General features: G+C 35.0%; 2 protein-coding genes across 2 annotated transcripts in view; one reads left to right on the top strand and one right to left on the bottom strand.

The window, feature by feature from the left end:
- Positions 1-3,296: 3,296 nt before the first annotated feature.
- LOC123321414 (serine protease HTRA2, mitochondrial-like) lies at positions 3,297-5,193 on the top strand. Its single transcript, XM_044908994.1, has 3 exons — positions 3,297-4,174; positions 4,327-4,681; positions 4,857-5,193. Exons 1-3 carry the CDS (start codon positions 3,496-3,498, stop codon positions 5,020-5,022), a joined length of 1,200 nt encoding a protein of 399 aa, XP_044764929.1. The 5' UTR covers positions 3,297-3,495; the 3' UTR covers positions 5,023-5,193.
- An 891-nt stretch (positions 5,194-6,084) lies between these two features.
- The window catches only part of LOC123322579 (knirps-related protein-like), a 37,360-nt gene continuing 18,795 nt past the window's right edge, over positions 6,085-24,649 (bottom strand). Inside the window, exons 2-3 of the mRNA XM_044910524.1 lie at positions 13,964-14,041; positions 6,085-7,709 (exon numbers count right to left, since the gene is read on the bottom strand). Of these exons, the coding sequence (XP_044766459.1) occupies positions 6,792-7,709; positions 13,964-14,041 (996 nt within the window). The 3' untranslated portion in view covers positions 6,085-6,791. The remainder of the gene's footprint in view (positions 7,710-13,963; positions 14,042-24,649) is intronic.

The raw sequence follows: 24,649 nt of genomic DNA on the forward strand, positions 1-24,649 counted from the left end.
ACTTCACATCAATCTTTCTTAGTTTTTTTGTTATTCACATGATTTCTGAATAGTTGATAATTAGTAGTAATTAGTAGAACTTCCAGATATTTAATAACAGATGATGAGATGCATGTAAATTTCTGTTCAATCGATAGATAATTCAGTTTCGAAGATTTGGGAATTTTTATTGCTTCATCAAAGAAAATTCTTCAACTAAGTATTCCGTTTTAGAAAGTACATACTAATTGAATTCAAATCATGTTCTATTACTAGAACTTAATGATTTTTTTTAAGTATATAAAGAATAACTCAGAACTGTCTCAATCAATCCATTGTATGTTTTCTATTGATCTGCTATACAGGCTGGTCCAGATCGTAACCAAGAAATTTTAACCACGTATTCTACATCAAAAATAAGCCCTAGTTTGTCATATAAACATATGTCGAGAAATGTTTTCTATCCAATATACGGGGTGTTGAAATTATAGAAAAAAAATGTTTTTATTAATAACTTTCACACTGTTTGAAATATTTTTATGAAATTTGAGACATAGATTTTGAGCGTCAAGGAGCACTTTTTACATAATTTCATTTCTTTTCTATTCTACCGGTGGCGTCCGGACTGCAGCTAGTGTGAATATTTTCAGATAACAAAATGATACGCCACTGGTTTTTCTGACAATAAAAATTACCATTTAAATCCTTACCTAATTTGGAGCAAATTCGGTCTCTTGACTTTTTGCTGGACGAGGCACCGTTTCCGGTTAAAAAAATAAAACACATTCTTAAGCATGAAGAAATCGCTAAAATTTGATATAGCAAAAATAGTCCTATCCTATCATTATTATGTACCTACCATATCAAATTTTGGCGATTTCTTCATGCATGAGAATGTGTTTTATTTTTTTAACCGGAAAAGGTGCCTCGTACAGCAAAAAGTCAAGAGCCCGAATTTGATCCAAATTAAATAAGGATTTAGATAGTAATTTTTATTGTCGGAAAAACCAGTGGCGTATCATTTTTTTTATCTGTAAATATTCATTCTCGCTGCAGTACGGACGCCACTGGTAGAATAAAAAGAAAATGATATTATGCTAAAAGTGCTCCTTGACGCTCAAAACCTATGTCTCAAATTTCATAAAAATATTTCAAGCAGTGTGAAAGTTATAAATAAAAAACATTTTTTTTCTATAATTTTAACACCCCACGTATCTCGGAGAGGAAACATTTCTTGACATATGTTTATATGACGAACTAGGGCTTATTTTTGATGTAGAATACGTGGTTAAAATTTCTTGGTTACGATCTGGACCACCCTGTATAATTCCTACAACGTGTATCTGCCATAAACTAATTTTGATTATATTTAATGAAAAATCCTCTTACTGTCTTGGAACCTGACCGAAAACTACAAAAGTAAATGTTAAATATATATTATTATTTGGGGCCCTGACGATGGCAAATTGGCTAGTTCAATTCAGATAGTAACACTTGCTTATATTCATATCAGAGGGTGTTATGCATCTGAGTTAATCCTTATCCTTCTTATTGTATGCATTGCGTCCCCGTTTAATTAGGCGTGATCATTCTTGATTATAATTATTAACTTTGATAGAAACCGATTTTGAAGTAAAATCGATCATTCAAAAGGTTGAAAATCATGGAATAGAACTCAGGCCAGACGCATTTCAAAGAATTTTAATCACCTTCGAGTAGATATACCTATGTATGAAAAATGCAAAAATGGAATCGAAAACATTTAAAGATTGTATTTCGGTTATTAGAAAAACAGTGTTCTATTGTGACTTTTATATCCTACAATCTCTCTTCCTGCAATCCTCATTCGAACAAGATGAATATCCCACCGTTTCATTAATTTTTACTTCATTGGAATTCCAGAACAGTTTTTGAGTAAACACGAATGAGTGTATATCTTATTTTTAATTCCGGTTTCCTCCTGAAAACCGCAGTATTCAATGAAAGGAAGTATTTCGGTGATGTAATCTTGTTGAAGATACAAAAAAATAAACAAAATTGCGGTGGGTAATCACTTATGCGAACATATATAGGTATCTTTTGATTATTGGACCATGAAAATTTATCTTCAATGGAACAATAGATAATTAACTATAGATGATTAATGAAAAAGCTGCAAATTTCCCAGGTTTTTTTTTTTTAGAAAACATAACTTCATAACCATCCCTGGCATTTTTTTAGCGAAAATGTGATATGAATCCTATATTCCTATACAGAGTGTTCCTAAATTGAACGTGTACAAACGAAAAGGGGAGATTCCTTAAGTGAGTTTAAGAAAAAAAAGTCCCATAAACATGGGGTCGCAAACGATTCGTTTTCGTGATACAGAGTGTTGAAAAATCGTAATGAAAATAGAAGTCTGACTACATTCAAAAAAATAAATAGCCACAAATGCACCCGCACCTTCACTTTAAAAAAAGAAACAAACGTTCAATAATTTGATATGTCAAACTGGCACTGAATTCATTCACCACAGATTACAAACTGGCCCTCCTATCATAGTTACGAGAATTTCGAGAGAATCGTTCAAAATTTTTTTTCTCGAAATCGTTGGTAGATACGATAAAACTACAAGAGACCGAAAAGTTTAGTATAAGAACAAAGCTTCTTTTTACATTTTTTCAAATTAACAGTTGCTCACCAAAAGAAAGTTCTGCAGAAGAACAGGTGGCAGAGTGTTCCAGAAAAAATATCACCCTGTAGATCTTCTATCGAAATTGCCATGTCACGTGGTGAGAACTCTAAAATGTAATATCAATGACAAATTTCAGTTGAATATCTTGTGAAGTGTAGATACTATGAGAAAAAAACTTGAAAAAAATTCAAACTTCAACACTCTGTATCTCGAAAACGAAACGTTTGCGACCCCATGTTTATGGGACTTTTTTTTCTTAAACTCACTTAAGGAATCTCCCCTTTTCGTTTGTACGTTCAATTTAGGAACATCCTGTATATATACAGTCTATATATATATAAGCTGTATTTATCGAGTCAAGATGATGTGATACACACATAATAATTCATTAATTAATTAACTCAAAAACTGAGCGCCATATGTACTTGGAAAATATTTGAGAATTTGAACATATATTATTTGATTCAAATCTCAATATGTATATCACGCGTTCTCAAAGGTGAAAGTTTTTCTTGGCTTTATTAGTTCCGAGACTTTCGGTTACCTTCAGAAAAGAACGCCACTGAGTTTTAGAGACATTCACCAAAAAATCTTGCATCTGAAATACAAGTTTTTTGTTGTTGGCCACATTGATATTGCATATATGAATTTTTTTTCATTTGAATTTTCATTTAATTTTATTCTGTGTTACAGTGGATGTTATTTCCCTTCCAAGGAAATACAAAATATGTATTAAATACCGTATAAGTAAATGCAGCTTTGTTCCAATTTTACTGAACTTCATAAAGGACATAGTTAACTTATGTATTTGAAGAAATTAATGGAATAATAACCATATAAAAATGCTTTTAACTAGGATAGGAAGATTTTTCAGGAAAAATTTCCACAGAGCTTCTAAGCCAGAAGGTTTTTCACAAGTAACTTATTTTACTAACTACAAAACGAAGGACAGCTTTTTCAATTATGACCAGTTCAAGTATTTGACAATGATATTATCCGGCTACTGTGCATATGCTTATTATAACAAAACCTCAATAATTCCAAGAGTGAAAGCAGATGTGAACCATCTATTCAATCCTGGTGGAAGAAAGAATTATAATTTCTTAGCTGATGTTGTAGAAATAGTAGCTCCAGCTCTTGTGTATATTGAGATTAAGGACAAAAGGTTGGATTTCTTTACCGGCAAGCCTATTACAGTTTCCAATGGTTCTGGTTTTTTGGTAGAATCAGATGGTTTAATTGTTACAAATGCACATGTAGTAACTAATAGATTTAATGCAATAGTTGAAGTAAAACTGTATGATGGGAGAACTTACAAAGGGGTTATAGAAAGCGTAGATGTACAGAGTGATTTGGCCACTGTGAGAATTCCTGAAAAAAACCTCCCAGTTATGAAATTGGGAAACTCTTCAAACCTGCGTCCTGGGGAGTTCGTTATTGCTTTAGGAAGTCCTTTAGCTCTAAGCAATACCGTTACATCTGGTGTTGTAAGTTCAGTGCATCGAGGTTCACAAGAGCTTGGTAAATATAAAGCACATCCGTTATTTGAAAATGAATATTTTGTTGTTTGGCTTTTATTTGTTGCTAATTTTCATTCGAAATTTGAGATGTTGAATGATATTTCTCGGCACTTCAAGTGAGAATTTCTCAACAGTTTCAATTTGAAATTTCAGGCATCATGGGAAAGGATATGAATTACATCCAGACAGATGCAGCTATTACTTTTGGTAATTCCGGTGGACCTTTGGTGAATCTGGATGGAGAAGCTATTGGTGTTAATAGTATGAAAGTTACACCAGGTATTTCTTTTGCTATTCCAAGCAATTATGTGAAGGAGTTCTTGGACAATTCAAAGAAGCATGCAATAAAGGGCTACAATAACTCTAAGAGAAAATATATGGGTATAACGATGATAACATTATCCCCTCAGCTTATAATAGAATTACAAATGAGGAGTAACCAAGTTCCTAGAAATATTCAAAGTGGAGTTTTAGTATGGAAAGTTATTTTTGGATCACCTGCACACTCGTGAGTTTTCAGTTATTTTGTTTGTTTTTACTTGTTGGATACTGGGATATACATATTATGCATTAGGTAATGGAATAATGGACTCCAATACAATCCAGATAATTTTTTAATTTTCTTCGATAGAGAGATAATTTGGATTGTTCAATTTATATTCTTGTTCTTATTTTATTTCTAGGGCTGGTCTACATCCAGGTGATATTATCACCCACGTCGATGGAAAAGAAATATCAGGAGCAAATGATGTATATACCATTCTAGAAAATTTAGCTGCAGAGTCTTTAATATTAACTGTGTTTCGTAATGGTAAAACCATGGATATCAAAGTTACACCTGAATCTTGAGATATATTACACACATAAGACAATACATTTTATTCAATGGTTCTTTTTGTTTCTTTTATATGATATGATGACATAATCATTCATTATTAAATAGAGGCTGAATGTATTCTATATACAAAGTTTAAAATAAAATGATGTAAATTTTTTTTTAATATATGTATATAGTTCAAATTCTACAGAATTCTTCATTTATATTCCTCCACGTGGATATTCGGTTTCTTTCTATTTCGGATAGGTGTCACCACATATCTTTTTGCAAGGAATCTGCTTTTAAAAAGGGACATTTTCCCATTCTAAGCAAAGAGGTGTGTTGATCACTATTCTTCGCTTTCAAGTCTTCGTCTTACAAGGATTAAAAGGATAATAACATATTGAAAGTAGTGAGTTCATTGCTGAGCAGGCTGAGCTTAAGGCACTACTGCAGTAGTAAGCATGAATTGGCTTATTTGAAGCTTTTATATTCAAAATCAATACGAAAAACATTTTCTGAAATTACATGAGTAAATTTCATCTTTCGAGCACTTGAAATATCTGCTCATCAAAAAAATCAAAACTGAACATTTATTGGTCATTTGTTCATACGCCACCAGAAAATAGATTTTTCACCTTTGTGCAGAAAAAATAAATAATAAGGTGTTTGTTACACAGCTAAATGATGATATCAACGCTCTAATTAATATTTGCTGCAGTTGTCAGAGCCGTCAGAGGACAGGACGAAATTTGGATGTTCAAATCTTTGCAGTCTAACTGATATTAAAGGTTGGTTTTGTTTTTTGTTTATTATCGGGAGGGAGGCATAATAGACGAATGCAATATTAGTAGGGACGTGAATCTGAATTGAATATCGAAAGTCTTAATATATATAATATTATTTGAGTATTAAATTTATAATAATAATAATTAATTTTGAAAAATATTTCATATTGTAATTTGATATTTGTTAGATTGTTTGAAATTGAAATTTTCTGCTTCGAATCATATTTATTATTCAGTAATTCAGTCGAAGACTGATTGGCTGATTGTGTCTGGTTGGATAGTTAGATAAGTGTGAATTAAAAAACCTTTTTATTCTAGTGTTTTATTCAAACATTTCATTCGAATCATTTTATATCTGACTGGCCCAAGTCCCTGTATAACAAATGGGATTTGCGCAGTGACAATCACTACCAACAAATGATATAAAATTAAATTATTTTACAGGTTGTATATAAAATGCCCATTTACTAGTAGGATATTGAAAGGTATCTAAATGAGAAGAAATAAAATATAACAAAACAAAGCAACCAGGCAGAAGCTGGTTAACCCGAAAATAAATAAAACAGATCAGTACATAGATCTCAACATAAATTATATTGCACTGCTCATTCTTAATATTCACGTCTAGAGAGAAGTGTGGGTTTAAAACCATATCACTATTTCTATGTTTACTGGCCAACTAAATTACCGATGAATATATTATTTCCGAGCAGTCCTTTCTCATAAGATTCTTCCTTTTTAAATAATATATACATCTTCTTAAATAAAGAAGAACATTTATATTCACAGATAAATTTTAATTTTTTCTGATAATTTAACTATTTACAAGCTAATACCAACATGGTACTAAAGTTTCTGATCATTATTAACACTGCAATTTCATAGTGTCCACTGGCGTTTTCAAATTTCGAACAAGAGATGCCGATGATACTGTTCGTTACAGAGGAACTTGAAATTTGTTTATGTATGACTATTTTACAGACTTTTGGTTGGTGAGCACGTGTAGGTAAACGTTAAAATTTCGTACTCAAGTCTAAAGGCGAGGGTTTTATTCGCTTTTTCTGTTCTTCTTCCGAATCACAGTCGCTTTCTCCGTCACCCTCACTACCCCCGTTGCCTTCTACCGTTGCGGATCTTGAATTTTCGCTTCTGGCTGGGGATGATCCACCTTCACTATTCGATTTCATACTCAAATCAATGGGGTCGTCTTGTATAGGGGAAATCCTGGGTATGGGAGTGTTGTCGATTTCCTCAGGTGTTGGCGTTCTTTGCGACTGCAGGACTGCATCCAGAAATACTCGTTTATTGAACGTCTCGACTCCCGGATTGAGGTTGTGCATGAGCCTGTTGTTGTTGGCAGGTTGTAGAAGACCATTGTACAACTGCGAGTAGGGCGAGTGCATTAGCAAGCTTGGAGGTGGCAGGAAGGGAGGTGGTAACAACCCATGGAAGAGTGGTAACCTTCGTGCATCGCTGTTCTCCAACGAAGAGTCAGAATTATGCGATTCCGGAGAACTGACCGACGGAGATGCCGAGTTCTTATATTCGTCCAAGCCTAACAGCATCAGTTCTTCTTTCGTCTTGGGTATGTGGAGCAACGGAGGGGGGAAATGCTGCGAACTGAGAAAGCCTAAGCCGAAATGTGGATGGGGAGGTGGCGGAGTTTTCTCAGGCGCCCGAAGACCTGGTGGTAAGTGCTGGTTTTGTTGTTGTTGCTGTTGCTGCTGCTGCTCCTGGAGGAGACAGTGAATTTTGAACCAGTTCGATCTTCTGCCGTATCTAGATCCACTTTTCGACATGCCCACGAGGATGCACTTCCTGAGCCGACAGGCTTTGCAGGCCGTTCTGTTTTTCTTGTTTATGACGCATTCTCCGTTGTTTTTGCATTCTGATATGGATCCCAGGTTGTTGTAGGAACGTCCGAAGAAGGACTGAAAAGAAAAAAACATGATTAGAAAATTTTGTTCGGTTATATGTAAGTAGGTTCATAAACAGGGAAGAGAAGAAGTGATGTGCGTTTCTATGGTCATACAGATTAATAATTAATGGTGCAAATTATTTCATATTCTTAAAATATGTGGTACTCGAAAACGTGAGCAAAGGAGGGGAGGTTTTGGTCTATGTTATGCCAGATCCAGACGAGGGCACCACAAAGTAGGATTTCTAGGTTGTAATTTGATATTCAAAAATAAATAATATAGCTTTGTTTCTGTTCGCATTCGGAACTATTCAGAATCGGTTCAAAGTAGTTGAACATCAAAGGTGTGAAAAGCTACGCGCTAGCTCACTCTGAATGAATAAATGTGCGACTCTTGTGAACCGATCTGGAACCATCGAAAAATCGAACCAAAATAGGCATATCTATGAAATTCGAAAAATTGGCTACTTTGGCTCAATGCAACTCTGTATTCATCTCCAATATGCAATCATATATTATCGTTGCTTATTTCATTTTGTACAAGTCACCCAGATTCGAACATAACCCATTTAACATTTCATTAATGATATTTTCTCTGAACGTTCTTCTTCTTTGCCAAGTTTACAAACATAGAACACTATAATGACAACAAGATTTCCCTTCAGAACATAGACATAGAGACATGAGCCATATTTTGGCGATTAAGCGTCTTAATCGATGTCTTAAAGCGTCTTTAAGCGTGACGTCATTAATTTTGTTGTCGCAAAAATAGAATATCGCTGATGGTTGAGTCATCTGTCGTTGTCATTAGACAGCGAATCGAATTGTGAATTTTTCAATTTCTTTTCTTTGGCTATTATTTGAAAAATATTTACTTATTCTAAATGATAATGCAGAAACTGCATTATTGGCAATAAAAGCCCTAGTAGGAATTCAAATCAAATTCGATATAAACAACATATTCTCCCTTCTTCTTTCCGCTTAAGACGACAGAGGCCAGAGACGATGACTCTATGACACAGGCGCTCTCCACAGACCGCCAGGTTCCGCTTGAAGCGTCTTAAAGACTGACGTCATGACTTATTCACTCGAATAGCACCGCTTAAAGACGCTTCACGCGTCTTAATCGCGAAAATATGGCTATGGACTGTGCCTTCCCTTTCTATCTATGCATGAAATGCGCCGGTCAAAAAAAGTGACAAAGAGAAACGCACGTCGGGCATGCAGTTGTCTTTTTCTAGAATTCTGATTGGTCCACACTCACCTCTATGTTAACAAAAAAGAGACAGGTAAATGCCCGACGATCTTTTCTCTCTTTCTATAAAAGAGACAATTTCATGCTGACATTGCTCAGTCCATGTCTCTATGTCTATGCTTCAGATTAACAAGCTCTAAATCTATAACATTACACATCTGTCATGTTTTGAGGGCAACTCTGTGGATATTTTAAACCATAGACATAGAGTCTCTATGTCTATGTTTTAAACATAGCTGCATTCAGCCCATAGACATAGAGTCTCTATGTCTATGATTCAGCCAAAGTATCCAATTTTTCGAATTTCATCGATACATTTTTTTATCAAATTACTACTCTAGAATAGCGCATTATACGAGAAAAAATGTTTCTCCTGACCTCGTGCACGAGGTCAGGAGCATATTCATGAATATGCTGCCAAAATATATGAACAAGCCAAAGACTACAGTTGTGACGTAGAGATGAGAGGAATTTTCAGAGAAGCGGAAAAATAGTTTTTGACGAAAAACGTTACAATTAGACCTATTTTCCCAAAACTCTTCACTCATATAGTACATAACACAAAACTCGAGAATTGTTTGCCTAACAGCAGGTCTGTTGGAGCATAGAACATAATTACATACAATTAGCAGCCGATTATACAGTTGGCCGATTGTGCGGTTGATGCGGGAAAGAACCGCGTGCAGCACAGGCTAACCAACCTGAGAACGATTCGATTTCATCACTATTGACTTCCGACCCAATGCTCCATATGACTGACGACCCTTGAAATGCCGCCTTAGGTGAACGGACTACTGCGTAAGAAGACATTGAACAGGACCACTGACTAGAAACGTCGTGTACATAGTACTATATGGCACAATGTATATCTGGAGATTTTCCCAGATTCTCTAATGAATGGATGCCGAGTGGGATGAGGAGATGAAAACAAAAGTTCACCTTGAACACTTGGGATGACTGAATTAATTCGAAATAATCAGGTCGAGAGCTTACAAAACTAGAAAATCATTCAGACTGAACAGACGTTGCGTTGGAATTAGATGATGATTAATCTGCGTATTTCGCTAGCACATTAGGGCGAAGGTATGGCCACCCACCTGAAGATGCAATTAAGATAGCGAAACAAATCCTACAGGATGAGATTTAGAAAAATTTACTTCTGAAGAATTTATTTCCGAAATCCTCGACTAATTGAAACTTTAACCACGAGCTAAGCACCTACTCTAATTACAGTTCTTCAACACTGTGCGTTTGGTTTTTACTATGAGGATTTAGAAAATACAGATTTTTTTTAAATTTTTTTAAAGCACCTTTATCAGAATGTAAATATGTAGTGAAAATTCGGCGCTGATTCATTTCTTGTGCTCGATAACAAACGATCATTCTTTAATTGACTCTAATGAACAAATAACGCAAATGTTTCTCAACCTCCTTTCTTTTTCGAATGCTGAAGAATCACTATTGTGAGGAGTGAACCAATATACTAATTCTATTACAATAAATCTATCCAACTGAAGAATCTTACTTAATCTGCAGTTTCATTTAGGGCTTCTGGGAGATCAAGCTTTCTAAATTAACGATATCATAATACTCTCGTTGAATTGAAAATCGTAAATAACTCCTCTCGAAGAAGACAAACATTTCCCAAGTAAATAGAGGCTAATCTATTAACACGCACAATTTCACTTTTATCATCATTCGGTATTGTTGAACATATTATGTAACATTCTCCTAACTTCCTGGACAGGATACGAACTGAAGTAACTATACTTTCGAATCGTATATGTGGAACAACAATCATCTATAAAATTTGTTGAAATTTACACCCTGTCAATGGAAAATTCCAATTTTTGTGATTTATATTTGAAAAAAAAAACATTTACCCATGAAAGGCGATTAAGTTTTCCGATTCAATGGTTAACACAGACATATTGGGCAATATTTCCTAGAAAATTTACGTATCCCTTTTGTAATAAAGTTTACAACTCAATTTACCATTATCAATAGGTATATCCATGTATTCTGTGGGTTTTTTTTAGAAATGATAAACTCACTGACGTAGAGTCAAAAGCTTTTATACGCTTTAGCACATTTATAACCAGAACTGTAATCCATCCAAGTCCTAACCTACCCCAACGCTTCTTGGCTACTCCAAGAAAAACATTTCCCAAAAATATATAGATCTGCTAGATCTGAACACTTGTAGTTGTCTTTTAAATAACTTTTTGAAGATTCATGTGCAATTTGAACGTCATCAGGCAAACAGTTGCATCCTATTTCGATATCGGTGGTCATTTAGGTACTCCCCCACACTCATTGATGACCGACTTGTTGGTTGCTCAATGAAAGACAAGGACGTTCAACTAATCGTAGCTATTGAAATGATCAATTGCCAAACCTAATTGCACGTTTGACAAACGCTATCTGTGCAAAACATATTCATGATATGCGGATAATTCGTTGAAAAACTGTCAAAACTCGATGGAAAATCTACCTCAGTATCGAATACTTAGGCCTTGTCTGAAAGTAACTACAAAGTATGAATGGACCGTTAGTATAGCAAGAGCAATAGAAACGTTAAAATATATGTTTACCGCTCTAAGTTGATGGTGGCCGCTTATTGAAAATTAATTCAGAGAACAAAGGAAAACACTGGGTTCCACTGACGTTAATTAATATGAAATATGAACGACAATAAGTAGGTAGTAGGTTTTCTTGTTAATCGGTCGATGGGTTTTAAATTTAACACCTAATCCATCATTGTTTGAGCGAGAAGGAAGTGCGTACCTATATTGATGCGTTTTCAGGGATATATACAGTCTGAAATTGTCGAGTAGGCTATGGAATATTGTTTCAACACGAACCACAGAAAGTTGAAGACTGCCAAGCCGAAAAAGTGGTAGATTCACTTTGGAATGGATCTTCAATAAACCCAAATGACATCTTATATACTTATATTTCATTGCTCCCAATATCTACGTGCCAACTCGAATAATTCACGCGTTACAGTTTTCATCCTCGATCGAAACTAGAAACTTGTGACATATTTACAAAATCGTTGAAATATTGGCGACATCGGTAATTGTTATAATCATTAACCTGTTTTTATATTGCAAAAACAAATCCACTATGTTAAAACGACTAGGCTAATCCATTAATGTATAATAATGACAGTTCGATACATACACACTTATCATTTGTTTCATAATGGGACATCATGCAATGCAGTCACGATGAGCACAGAATTTCAAAGGAAGTTAGAGCAGGGACGGCCTGAGCGGTATTAGCTCTTTTAGATATTCAATAGCTTCACACCGACTCTGTAGAATGGTCTAAAAAATACTGAATGATATAGAACAGAGTAGATATCAGGGTATATCCATAATTTCATGAAGAGGATATGCATAATTCGGCAGTGAATGAATTACTTGAAATTAGAATACGTCATTGAAATACAAATTCGAATTTGGTTTTTGTGATTCATTTAGATCTTGAAAATGTAAATTGCAATTGGTATTTCAAATACTCAGAGCTTCAAAATTCAGTTTAAGACAAATACATTAGCGCTCTTATCGATGGGTGAGTGAGAAATTTGCTCAGGGTAGGTACATATCGATTCTGTAACTTTTCATCCATGACTATCTCTACGTCAAATCTGAGACAAATGTATTAATGTCTCCAGCACCTTGAGGTTTGGGTAGGTGTGAGTTTTTATATGAAGCGTAGTTTAAGATTTTATGGGGAATCTAAATGTAATAAAATATAGAGTGCCCCAGTTGAAATAATAAATTTTGGCGATATTTCATTGGATCCATACAGCGTGTATGGATATGGATATTACAAGAATTTTCTTCCTACTCCATCCCAATGGTTTATTATCGGAAATAAGAGAACATTGTATAAAATTTGCAGAGATTTTTATTCAATTCAGACATATGGCATACATATGCACCATATTCGTATAGGTATGAATGCTATTACTTAAAGCTACTCTCCAATTAAACTCCAATTAAACACACGCCGCTTTCAGCAACGAAACTCGATCACTTTTATCAAAACATTAGCTAATTGTGTCGGCTCGGTTAAACATCACTAGGTCTGTTTCATCAACCGTGCCATTTGAATGACAAAGTTCATTGTGTTTCTTCAATTGGTACGCTGCTTTCTCATTTAGGCCTATTTTCACGCAACTCTGGTTCCGAAATTGAAATATCTTGACGTAATATGCATGTTTGATTAGTCGAAGTGTTTTTATCTAGAGAACCGATTCACATACAAATGAGATAGATCTTCGTATCGCTTGGAAATATCACCTTTAAGTATAGGCGTTCAATCATGAGTTAGTCCTTTGTTATGAGTAATTAGTCCTTCATTATGAGTAATCATTCACGATAAATCAATGCAGATCAAGAAATCACTTCGTTCTTTTGAAATATTGTCTTCTTTGCGGAAGTTACTCTTCATCCCTCATGTGAATTTCAAAGAATGAATGAAAATATTCACTTTCCAGGCTTTTTTACAGAAGCTCATGGGCCAAACTAGACGTAATTTGGAGCAAAATTGAATACTATCTGAAAACGTCCCTACTAGCTTTTTACTGCGAGCTCAGGGGTGAAAAATTGTATGTAATTACTCAATGTACATCTATACGAATAATTTCTTTAAATTTATTACTCATATATGTACTTCAAAAAAGGGCTGATATAGTTAGTTGTGTGAAGTGAAGTGATGAATAAATTTTGTGAAGAACATGACTGAAGAAATGCGGAAGAAGTTGAGGAAAAATCATTGATGGTTTTCCAGTTTTAGAGATGACTCCGATGATTGTTCACTCACGATTTACGTAATTTGTCTTGATTTATTTCACGACTTTTTCTTGGAGGTGCAATTTCGATCACGACGTGTTATAAATTGTTGAATACTCAATATGTTAGCGCTCTAACAATCGGGCTAGAGAGGAGGATTGGGATTTAAGGAAAGGGATCTATATGATTCCTTTCTTTTTTATTTACCTTGCATCCTTCACATGTAAAAGCTCCAAAGTGAAATCCAGCTGCTGGCTCGCCACAAACCTTGCATGTTTGATTCATCTGAAAAAAAAGAGATGATATTAATCGAAATGAAATGAGCGACAAACTGAATTATATCATATAGAAAAAGTTTTTTTAGAAAAGATTTTGAAATAAAACTTTCCTCTTTTCAAGTAGACCACCTCCTAATAATAATAATAATAATAATAATAAAGGTCTTTTATTGAACAAAGTAAGTTTCAACATCTATTCCAACATTTATAGAGGGCGAGGTTCAGTTCGTTCCGAGTATTACATACCCAGAACGTCTGTTCAACTAACCCTACATGAACTCAATAATTTAATCACAATTATGCCAATATATTACTACAAAAATAAAAAAAAGAATTATTTTGAACTAATTATAAAAAGAAACAAAAAACAAAACTTAAAACAAAACTTTTCGAGCGGAGTTATACCCATATACTATAATTATGAATGAGTATCCTGATTTCAGTCTTTATATCAACCTACGTATCCACTCAGAATTTCCAGCACCATCTCCCTGAATCTCCTCTTAGAATAAGATGAATCAATGCTCGTGTAATCCAGGGGGAAGCCGTTCAAACATTTTGCGACGTTATAAGAGAATGAGCGTTTAAATAGCTCTTTTGAGTGAAATGGTATTGTGAGCCTTCCCCTGAAACGGACATTGACATTGTGCACGTCAGATCGGAACCTTATTTTACGATACAGATATGGTGGTGACTTGTGGGCCACAACTGAGAAGAATTGACAAGCAGAATGAAGCCGACGTCTCTGCGCCATGTTTAGCCAAGATATCTCCTTCAACTTATGACTTATTCGATCGAATTTCCTGATGCCATATATTAATCTTAAACAAGAATTCTGCAATTTTTGAATTCTATTAGCATCGGCAGTTGTGATACAAGGCCCATAGACTGTGTCACAATAGTTGGGATGTGAAAGGACCAAACTATCGCAGAGCAGTGCCCTCGTTTTAACATCAAGAAAATGTCTACTGTGAAAAATGAATTTCAGACTGGTGTACGATCTTCTCAAAATCTGACTGACGTGATGTGAAAATCGCAAATCGCTATCAATAAAGAGGCCAAGGTTTTTAACGACACTCTGAAAATTTATATTACAGTTTTCCATCATCAGCAGTTGACTATAGTTCTGCATAAAAATGTCCCTATCCTTCTGCCTTCCAAAGAGAATCTCATTAGTTTTCTGAGGGTTCAGTTTAATTGAGTGATCGATAGAGAACTGTGTCAGATTGCCCAAATCATAATTCAAAGCAGACACAGCTTGTGGACTTTCTTCCAAGAAAAATGATAGATAGAGCTGAGTATCGTCGGCGTAGTAGTGTTGGGTACAAGATTGAAAGGCCGGTGGAAACCGCGATATATAGATGGCAAAAAGAAGAGGAGAGAGAACCGACCCTTGTGGAACACCAGTGAGCACACTCAAGAACGACGACTGACTTCCGTCAAATACAACGGTTTGAGACCTACCCGTTAAAAAGGCTGATATCATATTTAGTGCCGACTGTGATAAACCTATATAGTGTAACACAGCCTTTAAAACATCGTGACTCAACGTGTCAAATGCTTTAGAGTAGTCAAGTAGCATTAATATTGTCAGCTTTCCCTTATCAGTCGCCGTCAAAATATCATCAGTTATCGAAAGAAGGGCTGAACCACATCCATAACCTCGTCTGAAGCCAGATTGGCAATTCGGTAAAATTTTATTATTTTCTACATAAACACGAAGTTGGCTCTCAAGAACTTTCTCTAGTACCTTTGAGAGGGTTGGTAGGATGCTTATCGGTCTTAAATCATTAAGACTTGAAGGATTCGACTTTTTAGGAAGCGGGATGACACGGGCTCTCTTCCACTGCGCCGGAAATACGGAGTTCAAGATGGAATAATTAATTATATGAGTTATGTAAGGCAGCAAGTATGGCAAGCAAAGGTTCAAAGTCATCATATTTATACCATCTAGACCTGTTGCGTTACTTTTGATGTCGGTCATGATCTTCAAAATTTCTATTTCTGAAACGGTATGAAAATTGAATTCTGCTTCTCCACGTCGATTGTTCTCATAAAAAGATATTTGATCTTTATTCGTACCCAATTTTGGAATTGAATCAACGAAGTGTGAATTAATCAAATTAACATCCGACAAGTGGTCTGGTAAATTACCTGCAGATATTTTACCCGTTTTAATATCCAAAGATTTCAGATTCCTCCACAACTCCTTCCCTTTTTTGTCCTTCAGTTTGTTTTCATAAAATGCTTTCTTTTCCTTTCTCACAGTGATAGTGAAAAGATTGCGGAGCATTTTATAGTGATTCCAGTTAAATTCAGTTCTGTGCTTTTTATATTTAGACAGAGCTTTATCTCTATCCTTCTTCAAAGCTCGAAGGGTCTCCGTGAACCAAGGAGCGTATGGTTTGGTTGTGCGATAGGTTTTATATGGCGCATGTATGTCCAAGAGAGTAGTGATGTTGCTACAGAAGAAATCAAGTTTATCATCTATATCACTAATGTCATAGATATTGCGCCATGGAATAGATCGCAAGTCACAGTCAAACTGAGAGAAATTCAGATTTTTGAAATCCCGTGATGTAACCAACTTCGGGTTTGGTTTGCTCACATTCACCTTAACACTACAAGAAGTAATTCTGTGATCTACGAAATCAACAGGCTCTACCTTTATAGACGAAATTATGTCAACAGAATCCACAACTATATAGTCTAATAAAGTGGCAGACGTTTCTGTCACTCTAGTCGGCTCGTCAACCAGCTGTTTTAGACCAAGACCCTCAAACAGATTGAAAACAAAAACTCAATCAGCTTTGGTGATATCTAGCAAATTAACATTGAAATCTCCTAAACAAATAACATTATCCACCATTGGTATAATCTGCGATAACTCAGTTTCGAATGCATCAAAAAAATATTTGTAGTTGAAGTCAGGTGGTTTATAAGTTGAACAGATAGCGATTTTCTTCCCAGGTAACCTCAGCTCAATCCACAATTGCTCTATATCAGCACCACTTGGCAAAACTGTAAAATTCAAATGATTCCTCAATATTATTTAGAACTATACAAAGTGTTTCGTTTCTTCTGCACAGCTATCAACTTCCTTATTTTAAATGGAACACCCTATATATTTTAAGATTTTTGAATTCCCTGTTAAATTTGAATATAACTTTGATAACACAGCTATGTCTGAATTCCCAACGGTTTTCGAGAAATCTGACTTTTTATTAATATTTCGACAGTTTGAGATACTTATATAAAGGACTATAACTCCGTCCCTATTCTATGAAATTGATTCAAATTTGGACTGTGTCTAGTCAATAAATGATACACTAAAAATTTTCTTTGTAAATAACCATATTATATATAGGATGCACGAAAACGTAGATCCATTATCAAAACAGAAATTCATCAAAATCTTCATTTTTTTAATTGCAACCCATATTTTTTTCTGTTCATTATTTTAAAATTTTTTGTTCGCTTTTAGTTGTTTCAAATAATGAACAGAAAAAAATATGGATTGCAATAAAAAAATGAAGATTAAAATTAAGGTTGCACTATGAAAGAATTAGAAAAAACTATTTGTACCTATATACTTGAGTTTATGATTTTCTATTGAGTGTGCTCTATCATTATCATTATCATTTATCATTATCATTCATTACAAGTGTCATAAGCCTTGAACCTTACAAGCACCTTTATTGTTGAAAAGATTAGTACAAATTTGAAAACTGTCACTATCTAGCAATATTAGATAATAATATACCCTTTCATCCTGATTTATTTGATGGAGACACTGATAAAACTTAAATGTACTATGATTACATTAATAATTCAGAAAAACTATATATCAAAACGTAATTGAACACCCTCATTAATATAATTCGAAATGGTCACAAAGTACACGAAGATTTGAGCGAATATTATAGTACCTACTGGAATCTAGATTACCGTGGTAGTGACTTTCATCAATTAGTATTTCATGTACCTACAAACTACACGTTTCTCCGATGGAAACAAATGGAAGGTTACTTTACGAAATGCCTAATTCCAATCGGAAGTATGCTGCAATTCCATTTGCTCCACATAAACTCACCATTGAAAGCACGATGAGAAGACCACAGATAAAACGAAGACACAGACATAAACACTTTGCCGGCATCAGGTATCATTGTTACAGCGCGAAACGCTACTATTTTAAATCCGAAGAACGAATTTTATCGGAAATCTTATGACCGTGATAAGTATAACAGAAAATCTCTCTAGTGTAAATCCTGACACGGTAAGAGACTGCGAAATCAAGAGTGTTTTGTCGGTTTTCGTCGGCGGAACCATAAAAACCTCTATTCACAATGAATGTTGCACTATTGACCGTCAAAAAAATGGACCAGCATTCGATTTGGTTCAAGATAGGAAGGATGGAGAAGCTGGCCTTTTACAGGGCTCTACAGATGGGGTTTCTCGGAGATATTGAAGATTACCAATGAAAAACTTAAGAGAGAAAATAATTTTTTAATGATGAAACTATCTGCAGATGAAATGACCAATTTTACCTACACATAACTCTTGTGGATTAATCCCAAAATCGAATCATAGTTTGCACCCTTGTTCCTAGAAACAGCTAGTGTCTTGATATTATAGTTATAAGTATACAGCTCAAAATATTGCGTTACCATAGCAACGAACAATAACTCATTAGAAATGTCAGTGTGAAGTTTGAGGTCAAAAAAGTAAACCAGAGTTTCGCAATAAATTAAAAGAAAGAAGATGTCCACCGAAATTGTGGAAATCGATAAATTGGAGTATCGAGCCATCATCAAGTACCTGTATTTAAAAGGGTTAAGAGGTGAGCAGATTTACAAAGATATGCTCAATACCCTTGGTGATCAATGTCCTTCGTTTGCGACCGTGAAAAATTGAACTGCAAGCTTCAAAAGAGGTAAATTTTCCATTGAAGATGATGAATGATCGAGAAGGCCAGTTTCAGTGAGTGTTTTTTTTTTTACCTCAAGAATCTACTGTTAAAATATGTGTAAGAGTTCAAACGCAGTACTATTCAGAAATAATTTTTTATGATTCTGAGTGGCTTCGTAGGCATCATGAAAATGCAAAAAAGAAAGAACAGATTTGTATGGTGAATTTCCAGTTTCCATTTCCCTCAAACATTTCTTAATGAATTAATTACATCATGAAAAATTATACCTCCCCACAACTTGCAGCTGCATCATCCGTAAAAGACTTGCACATAAAATTTTTGCTTCGTCATTTTATCGTAGGGGGTTCAGTCCAATAGGCGTGCCCTCACATTTGTAAACATATGCTTTGATTCAATAGAAAATGAAGAAATGAATTGCAGAAATTTCCACATGGACCTATTTTGTCAGATTCGAGTAGATCACCGGGTATATGAATTTAGTTAGAGTAATGACGTCGACTGGGGTAATTTTGAAGCGCGCCTGTTTTTTTGGAAACAATCAGGGCAACTCAAAATAATTGCTCAAGGTTGAAATCGCTGCTATAATTAAGTATCAGCTGATGAGTTTTTTCTGATGAATGTATGCATCACAGATTATTGTATCTCATGCATTGTAGTTTTTATTCTTGAATTAAAGTTGGTTCAGATTTACCTCAACAACCCCAAAGCCAGTTTTAGCATGCTTGTAGAAGGTCGATACGATATATTTCGCATAAAAATGGATTCGTTATGAGAACTCCAGCTCCAAATAATTAATGATTGAAATGTCTTAAATTCAGGTATAATTAGGAATTTCGCCGTTTCATAATTTTTCGTGGATAGAGTGATAAAATCACCTGATTGAGTTTTGCGGTGATCTGAATTCAGAGTGGTTTTCCGAGCGTCATAAGTTTCCAAGAATCCACCTAAATATGCGTGATGAATGTAGCTCGTTCTACGACTGCGATCAAGAAAATTCAATGTAACCAATTCTCAGAAAGACATCTCATATCGAAACTATTCTACATCCTGGAGCATCTCGAACTGCGGTTTATTTTTCGAAGAAGTAGAAACTAGACCAGTTCTTGTAGATCGAGGCGTAGGATTTTCAATAAAAGTTTATTCGTCACAAGAATTTCGATTTTAATGGAGCTATATGTATTCATATTGTATTTTTTCTAAGGCTACGAAATAAAATACTATGGGGAGTCCGGGAGAGTTGAACCCCTTTTCAATCTGAAGACACTTAAGTTGTTTCTTTAGATGATAGCAAGTCATTTTTTTGCGTGAAGATATCATGCCCAAATAGGTAACGATAGATAATAATGATGGTGAGATGAACATTTTGGGTACAGCAATTCTTTTTTTAGGTACTGAAATTTGGCTCATGTCTCCCTAACCCATGGGAGAGTTGAACAGGGGGCGAGGGAGACTTGGCCATAAGTTTTTTTATCAGAAAAAACATTGAAAGAAAATAATTTCCAATGATCAACGATTGTCTATGTCAAGGTCTTCATCATCAGATGTATCAGCTTATGAAATACATATTTTCTATTTAACAGTCACTCTCACTTATTTCCGGGATGTTTTTTACTTTTTTTAACCTATGTATATTTTTCTATAATTATTTCTATTATTCAATTTTCTTTTTTTGAAGCAAACTATTATCTAAGCTCAGTGCTGGAAATTTGGACCACTGATTATTATGTCTCCCGACCATAGCATGAGTCAAGTGTCCAGCACTCCCTTTTAGTCTATTCGATAGATGTTTTCTTGAAACTTTTACAACTTTTATCAAAAAGGCTCATCGTTTGTAAAACAATATTAGTCAATGAAAGCAATAAAACTAAATAACACCACGCCCCTATTAAACTTTTCAGACAGTGTAACAAACAAAAATTTTTCAATTTCCTAACAACAAAATCACGTTCAACCCCCTCACTCCCGAACTGCTCTGATGGCGGCCAAAATGGAGCCGGCACTAGCTGTGCCTTGTTACGAGTATGTCGCAAGCTCTTTACGATATCGGTAGCGCGAAATTTAAATTGAAATATTTGAGGTGGTTCAAGTCTCCTACCTGAGTAAGTCTCCCGGAATCCCCCTATATCATATTATAGCTATTATTCAGGAGGATGTCGTTTGGTAAACAGAATCGAGTTTCGTAAATCATCCAAGTGAATAATAGCCTCAATATTTATTCACCACGGTGAAAAGATTTTTTCTATCTCACATATTTTTCGATAATAGAATAAAAGAGGCATCTCCTAATTATGTCTCGACAATCTATAGCTGAATTTATTGCATACATCTCGGGATACCCTGTACAGCAACAAAATATTTCTATTCCAAAGCTTATTACCCATTGTATGTATTAGTTTAATTGCAATTTGTGTCTTGTTCTTCTTGAATGTAATCATTTCGAGGCGATAGTCTCAATTTCACAATTAATTTTGCCCAGGTTCAAAATGCTCATTTAATGTTCTTTGTAATCTTGGTTAATTGAAATTTATAACTGAATATTGTTGGTAAATGTGGTGGGTACGTCTGTAAACTATTAGGAAGGTCCATACCGGTAATGGCTTACGTTCCTCAGGACATCTATTCCAACAAATATTCAATTAACATCAATTTTCTATGATACTTTGGGAAAATTAATTATTGGAAAGTTTCCTGTTCAGCTTAAGGAATGCAAAATTTGTCGTATATAGGATAAAGTATTCCCAAGTGCCTATCATCGAATGATTTTAAGGCATATAAGTGAGCTCCTGCACAATATACCACGGTGTAAATGAATATTTGCGACATTTGTTTTTTTCATAAAAGAAAAATTTGATAATGGTTGAATACAGGGTGAGTCTTTGATTCGTACAAATACACTGCGCAAAAAAATTAACGCACATTATGGAAATCTCAAATTTATTCTACAACTGAAGGTGTTATGAATGATAATTATTTTTATCAGAATTATGCATGCATATATTATCCACTTTCAATGGTTTTCTTCAATACAGATGTTTTTTCCCAGCAGGAATAAAAAAATGATATTATCAGATTTTGAATGTATTGGCTCCATTCTAAAATCAGTTGTTCTCGATCAATTCTAGTGATCAATAGTTTTTTTTCGTTTGATTTTCTACACTCGATCGCTATGCAACGCGAAACACGCAATTTGACCCAAGAGGAATATGCCCAAGCGGTAGTTTTGCGAGAAGAAGGGTGGACATACACAAGAATTGCAGAAAGGTTTGGAGTTTCCCATACAAGTGTGTCCAGAATGTTGCAGCGATTCAGGGAGACAGGTATGAATGTCCGAAGACCAGGACAGGGTAGACCACGGGTAACAACTGCCATTCAAGAACGTTACTTTAGAGTTTCTTCGTTGAGACAACGGTTTGCAACCGCTCGCCTCCTTCAAATTCAGCTTGAGCAAACTCATGAGGTGCAAATTAGCACTCAGACAATAAGAAATCGCCTCAGAGAATATGATTTAAGACTTCGTGTAGCGGCAAGAGGCTCAGCTCTTACCCCAGCCCATCGAAGGGCGCGTTTGGATTTTGCGAGAGCATATCCATTGGGAAGAGGCCGATTGGGAAAGAGTTCTCTTCACAGATGAGTCTAAATTTTGCCTCTACCATTGTGATCGACGTTCCCTTGTATACAGACGTCCACATGAAAGATATGCTCAGTGCAATTTCCTGAATACTACTGGTTTCGGGGGAGGATCGACTATGGTATGGGGTGGAATATCTTTGATTGCTCGCACAGACCTAGTGGTCGTTGATAATGGAGCTATGAATGCTGATAAGTATATAAGGAACATTCTTGAAGAGCATGTAAGGCCATTTGCCCCATACATTGGTGAAAATTTCATTTTTATGGACGATAATGCCAGACCCCATCGTGCGCGCATCGTTCAGGAGTACCTTGAAGAGGTTGAAGTCTCTCGAATGGAATGGCCAGCAAGAAGTCCAGATCTCAATCCGATTGAGCAGGTTTGGGAAAACCTCAATAGAAGGCTGAGAAGTTCAGAAAATCATCCAGTTACTCTTAATGACTTAGGAATCCAACTCGGAGAAATCTGGGAAGGATTAGATCAGAACATTTTAAGATCACTCATTTTGAGTATGAACCGTCGTTGCCGAGCTGTAATTAACGCAAGAGGTGGAAATACCAAGTATTAAATCACTTATCAGCATTTCAGTATTTTGAAAATTGTTCATTTCTCGTCTTCCACATAAGATTCGGTGAAATCCTGAATTTTTCTTCCATTTAATTTGTCTTTTTTCGTTCAAAACCTTCCCGAGAGAACATGAAAATTAAGTTAGGAAATCAATGTAGAGTTAACTTTCATTAAAATTGAGATTTTCAGATTTGCGCAGATTATAAATAAAAAATAAGGTCATTCGCCTACTTTTTGTAGCGTACTTCATTAAGATTGCTGAAATATTTTAAGAATGTGTGTTTTCTACGAGTTCAGTCTGTTTTCCGTAGAAACGGTTGGGTTTAAACCGTTTAGAGCATTACATTTTCAACCCTGGAGAAGATTAAAAATGGTTCTAAGCTAAGGGTTGGTAGAGCCTGAATAATACAGTAAACAGTGGGCGTAAGATCTTTTTTTTTTTCAGAATAACACAAGACAATCAACTTTATCAACACCATATCTCATAAGGAAATATTAATAGAATAACCTACTAAATTCTTGCCGCATCTTTAATGGACAGCCTGTAGAATATTTTCTGAATATTCCATATTTCAGGTGAGAAATATTTTCTAATTCGTTGGTGTATGGAGGAAACATTCAGATGCCTATTATGGAGTAATCGGTTGTTTGTTGTATTCCGAAAAAACATGTACATTCTTTATTGACTCCCATATCAGGAAAATGTGTAATTTAGTTACGATTGAGACATTAATTAGGTAGAAACATTGTGTTTGATATCATTTCGTTTCACCGCAAGATACTCGACCAGATACTCCACACTAGTATTCAAACTGTTGTTGATTGAATTTAAAAAATGTAGCTATGCAATTATGCAATCATCTATTTGAGTTTTGGGCTCTTTTCCTGTCGCCGGATAGAAATAAGAAGCACACGTGTTTCCAAATAGCTGGTCCAAAAAGGAATTATTACACCTCCTTCGAATTCTGGATCTGGTTATATGGTAATGCTGCATTCGGATGAAGAACTGTCTCGGATTGTACCAATAACTTACGATTTTCATCCACATACGAATTCAAATAAGGCAATTTGTAAGATAATGTTAATTTTCCGAATGTATAGAAACTGTCATTGGTTTAATTTATCGTCGGTCGAGTTGAATTATAAAACGCATTAACATAGATTAGAAATAAGATGGGCTGCGATGAGACCGAAAGAATTCTGTTTGTTACGAAGGTTGCCAGTTGCCTAAATAATAAATTTCTACTATTGGTCCTTATGTCAATAACCCAGAGTAGAAAGTAATTAACTGTTGACCTGAGAGTTCATTCCGAAACGACTAATGCAAATTTGGAGATGAAAGGATAATCTGGTTGTAGGTAAATTAATTAACAAGTTTTTGGAACACTCTTCTCGAAAAACAAACCGAAAATGTATACTGCATTCACATTTATTTTAGCAGTCGGTTGGCCATGAAATAATTTTCTCAAGTTTTTGTAACTAGA

This window comes from Coccinella septempunctata, chromosome 1 (genome assembly GCF_907165205.1).
Source record: "Coccinella septempunctata chromosome 1, icCocSept1.1, whole genome shotgun sequence".
In the NCBI taxonomy this organism is placed as follows: Eukaryota; Metazoa; Arthropoda; class Insecta; order Coleoptera; family Coccinellidae; genus Coccinella; species Coccinella septempunctata.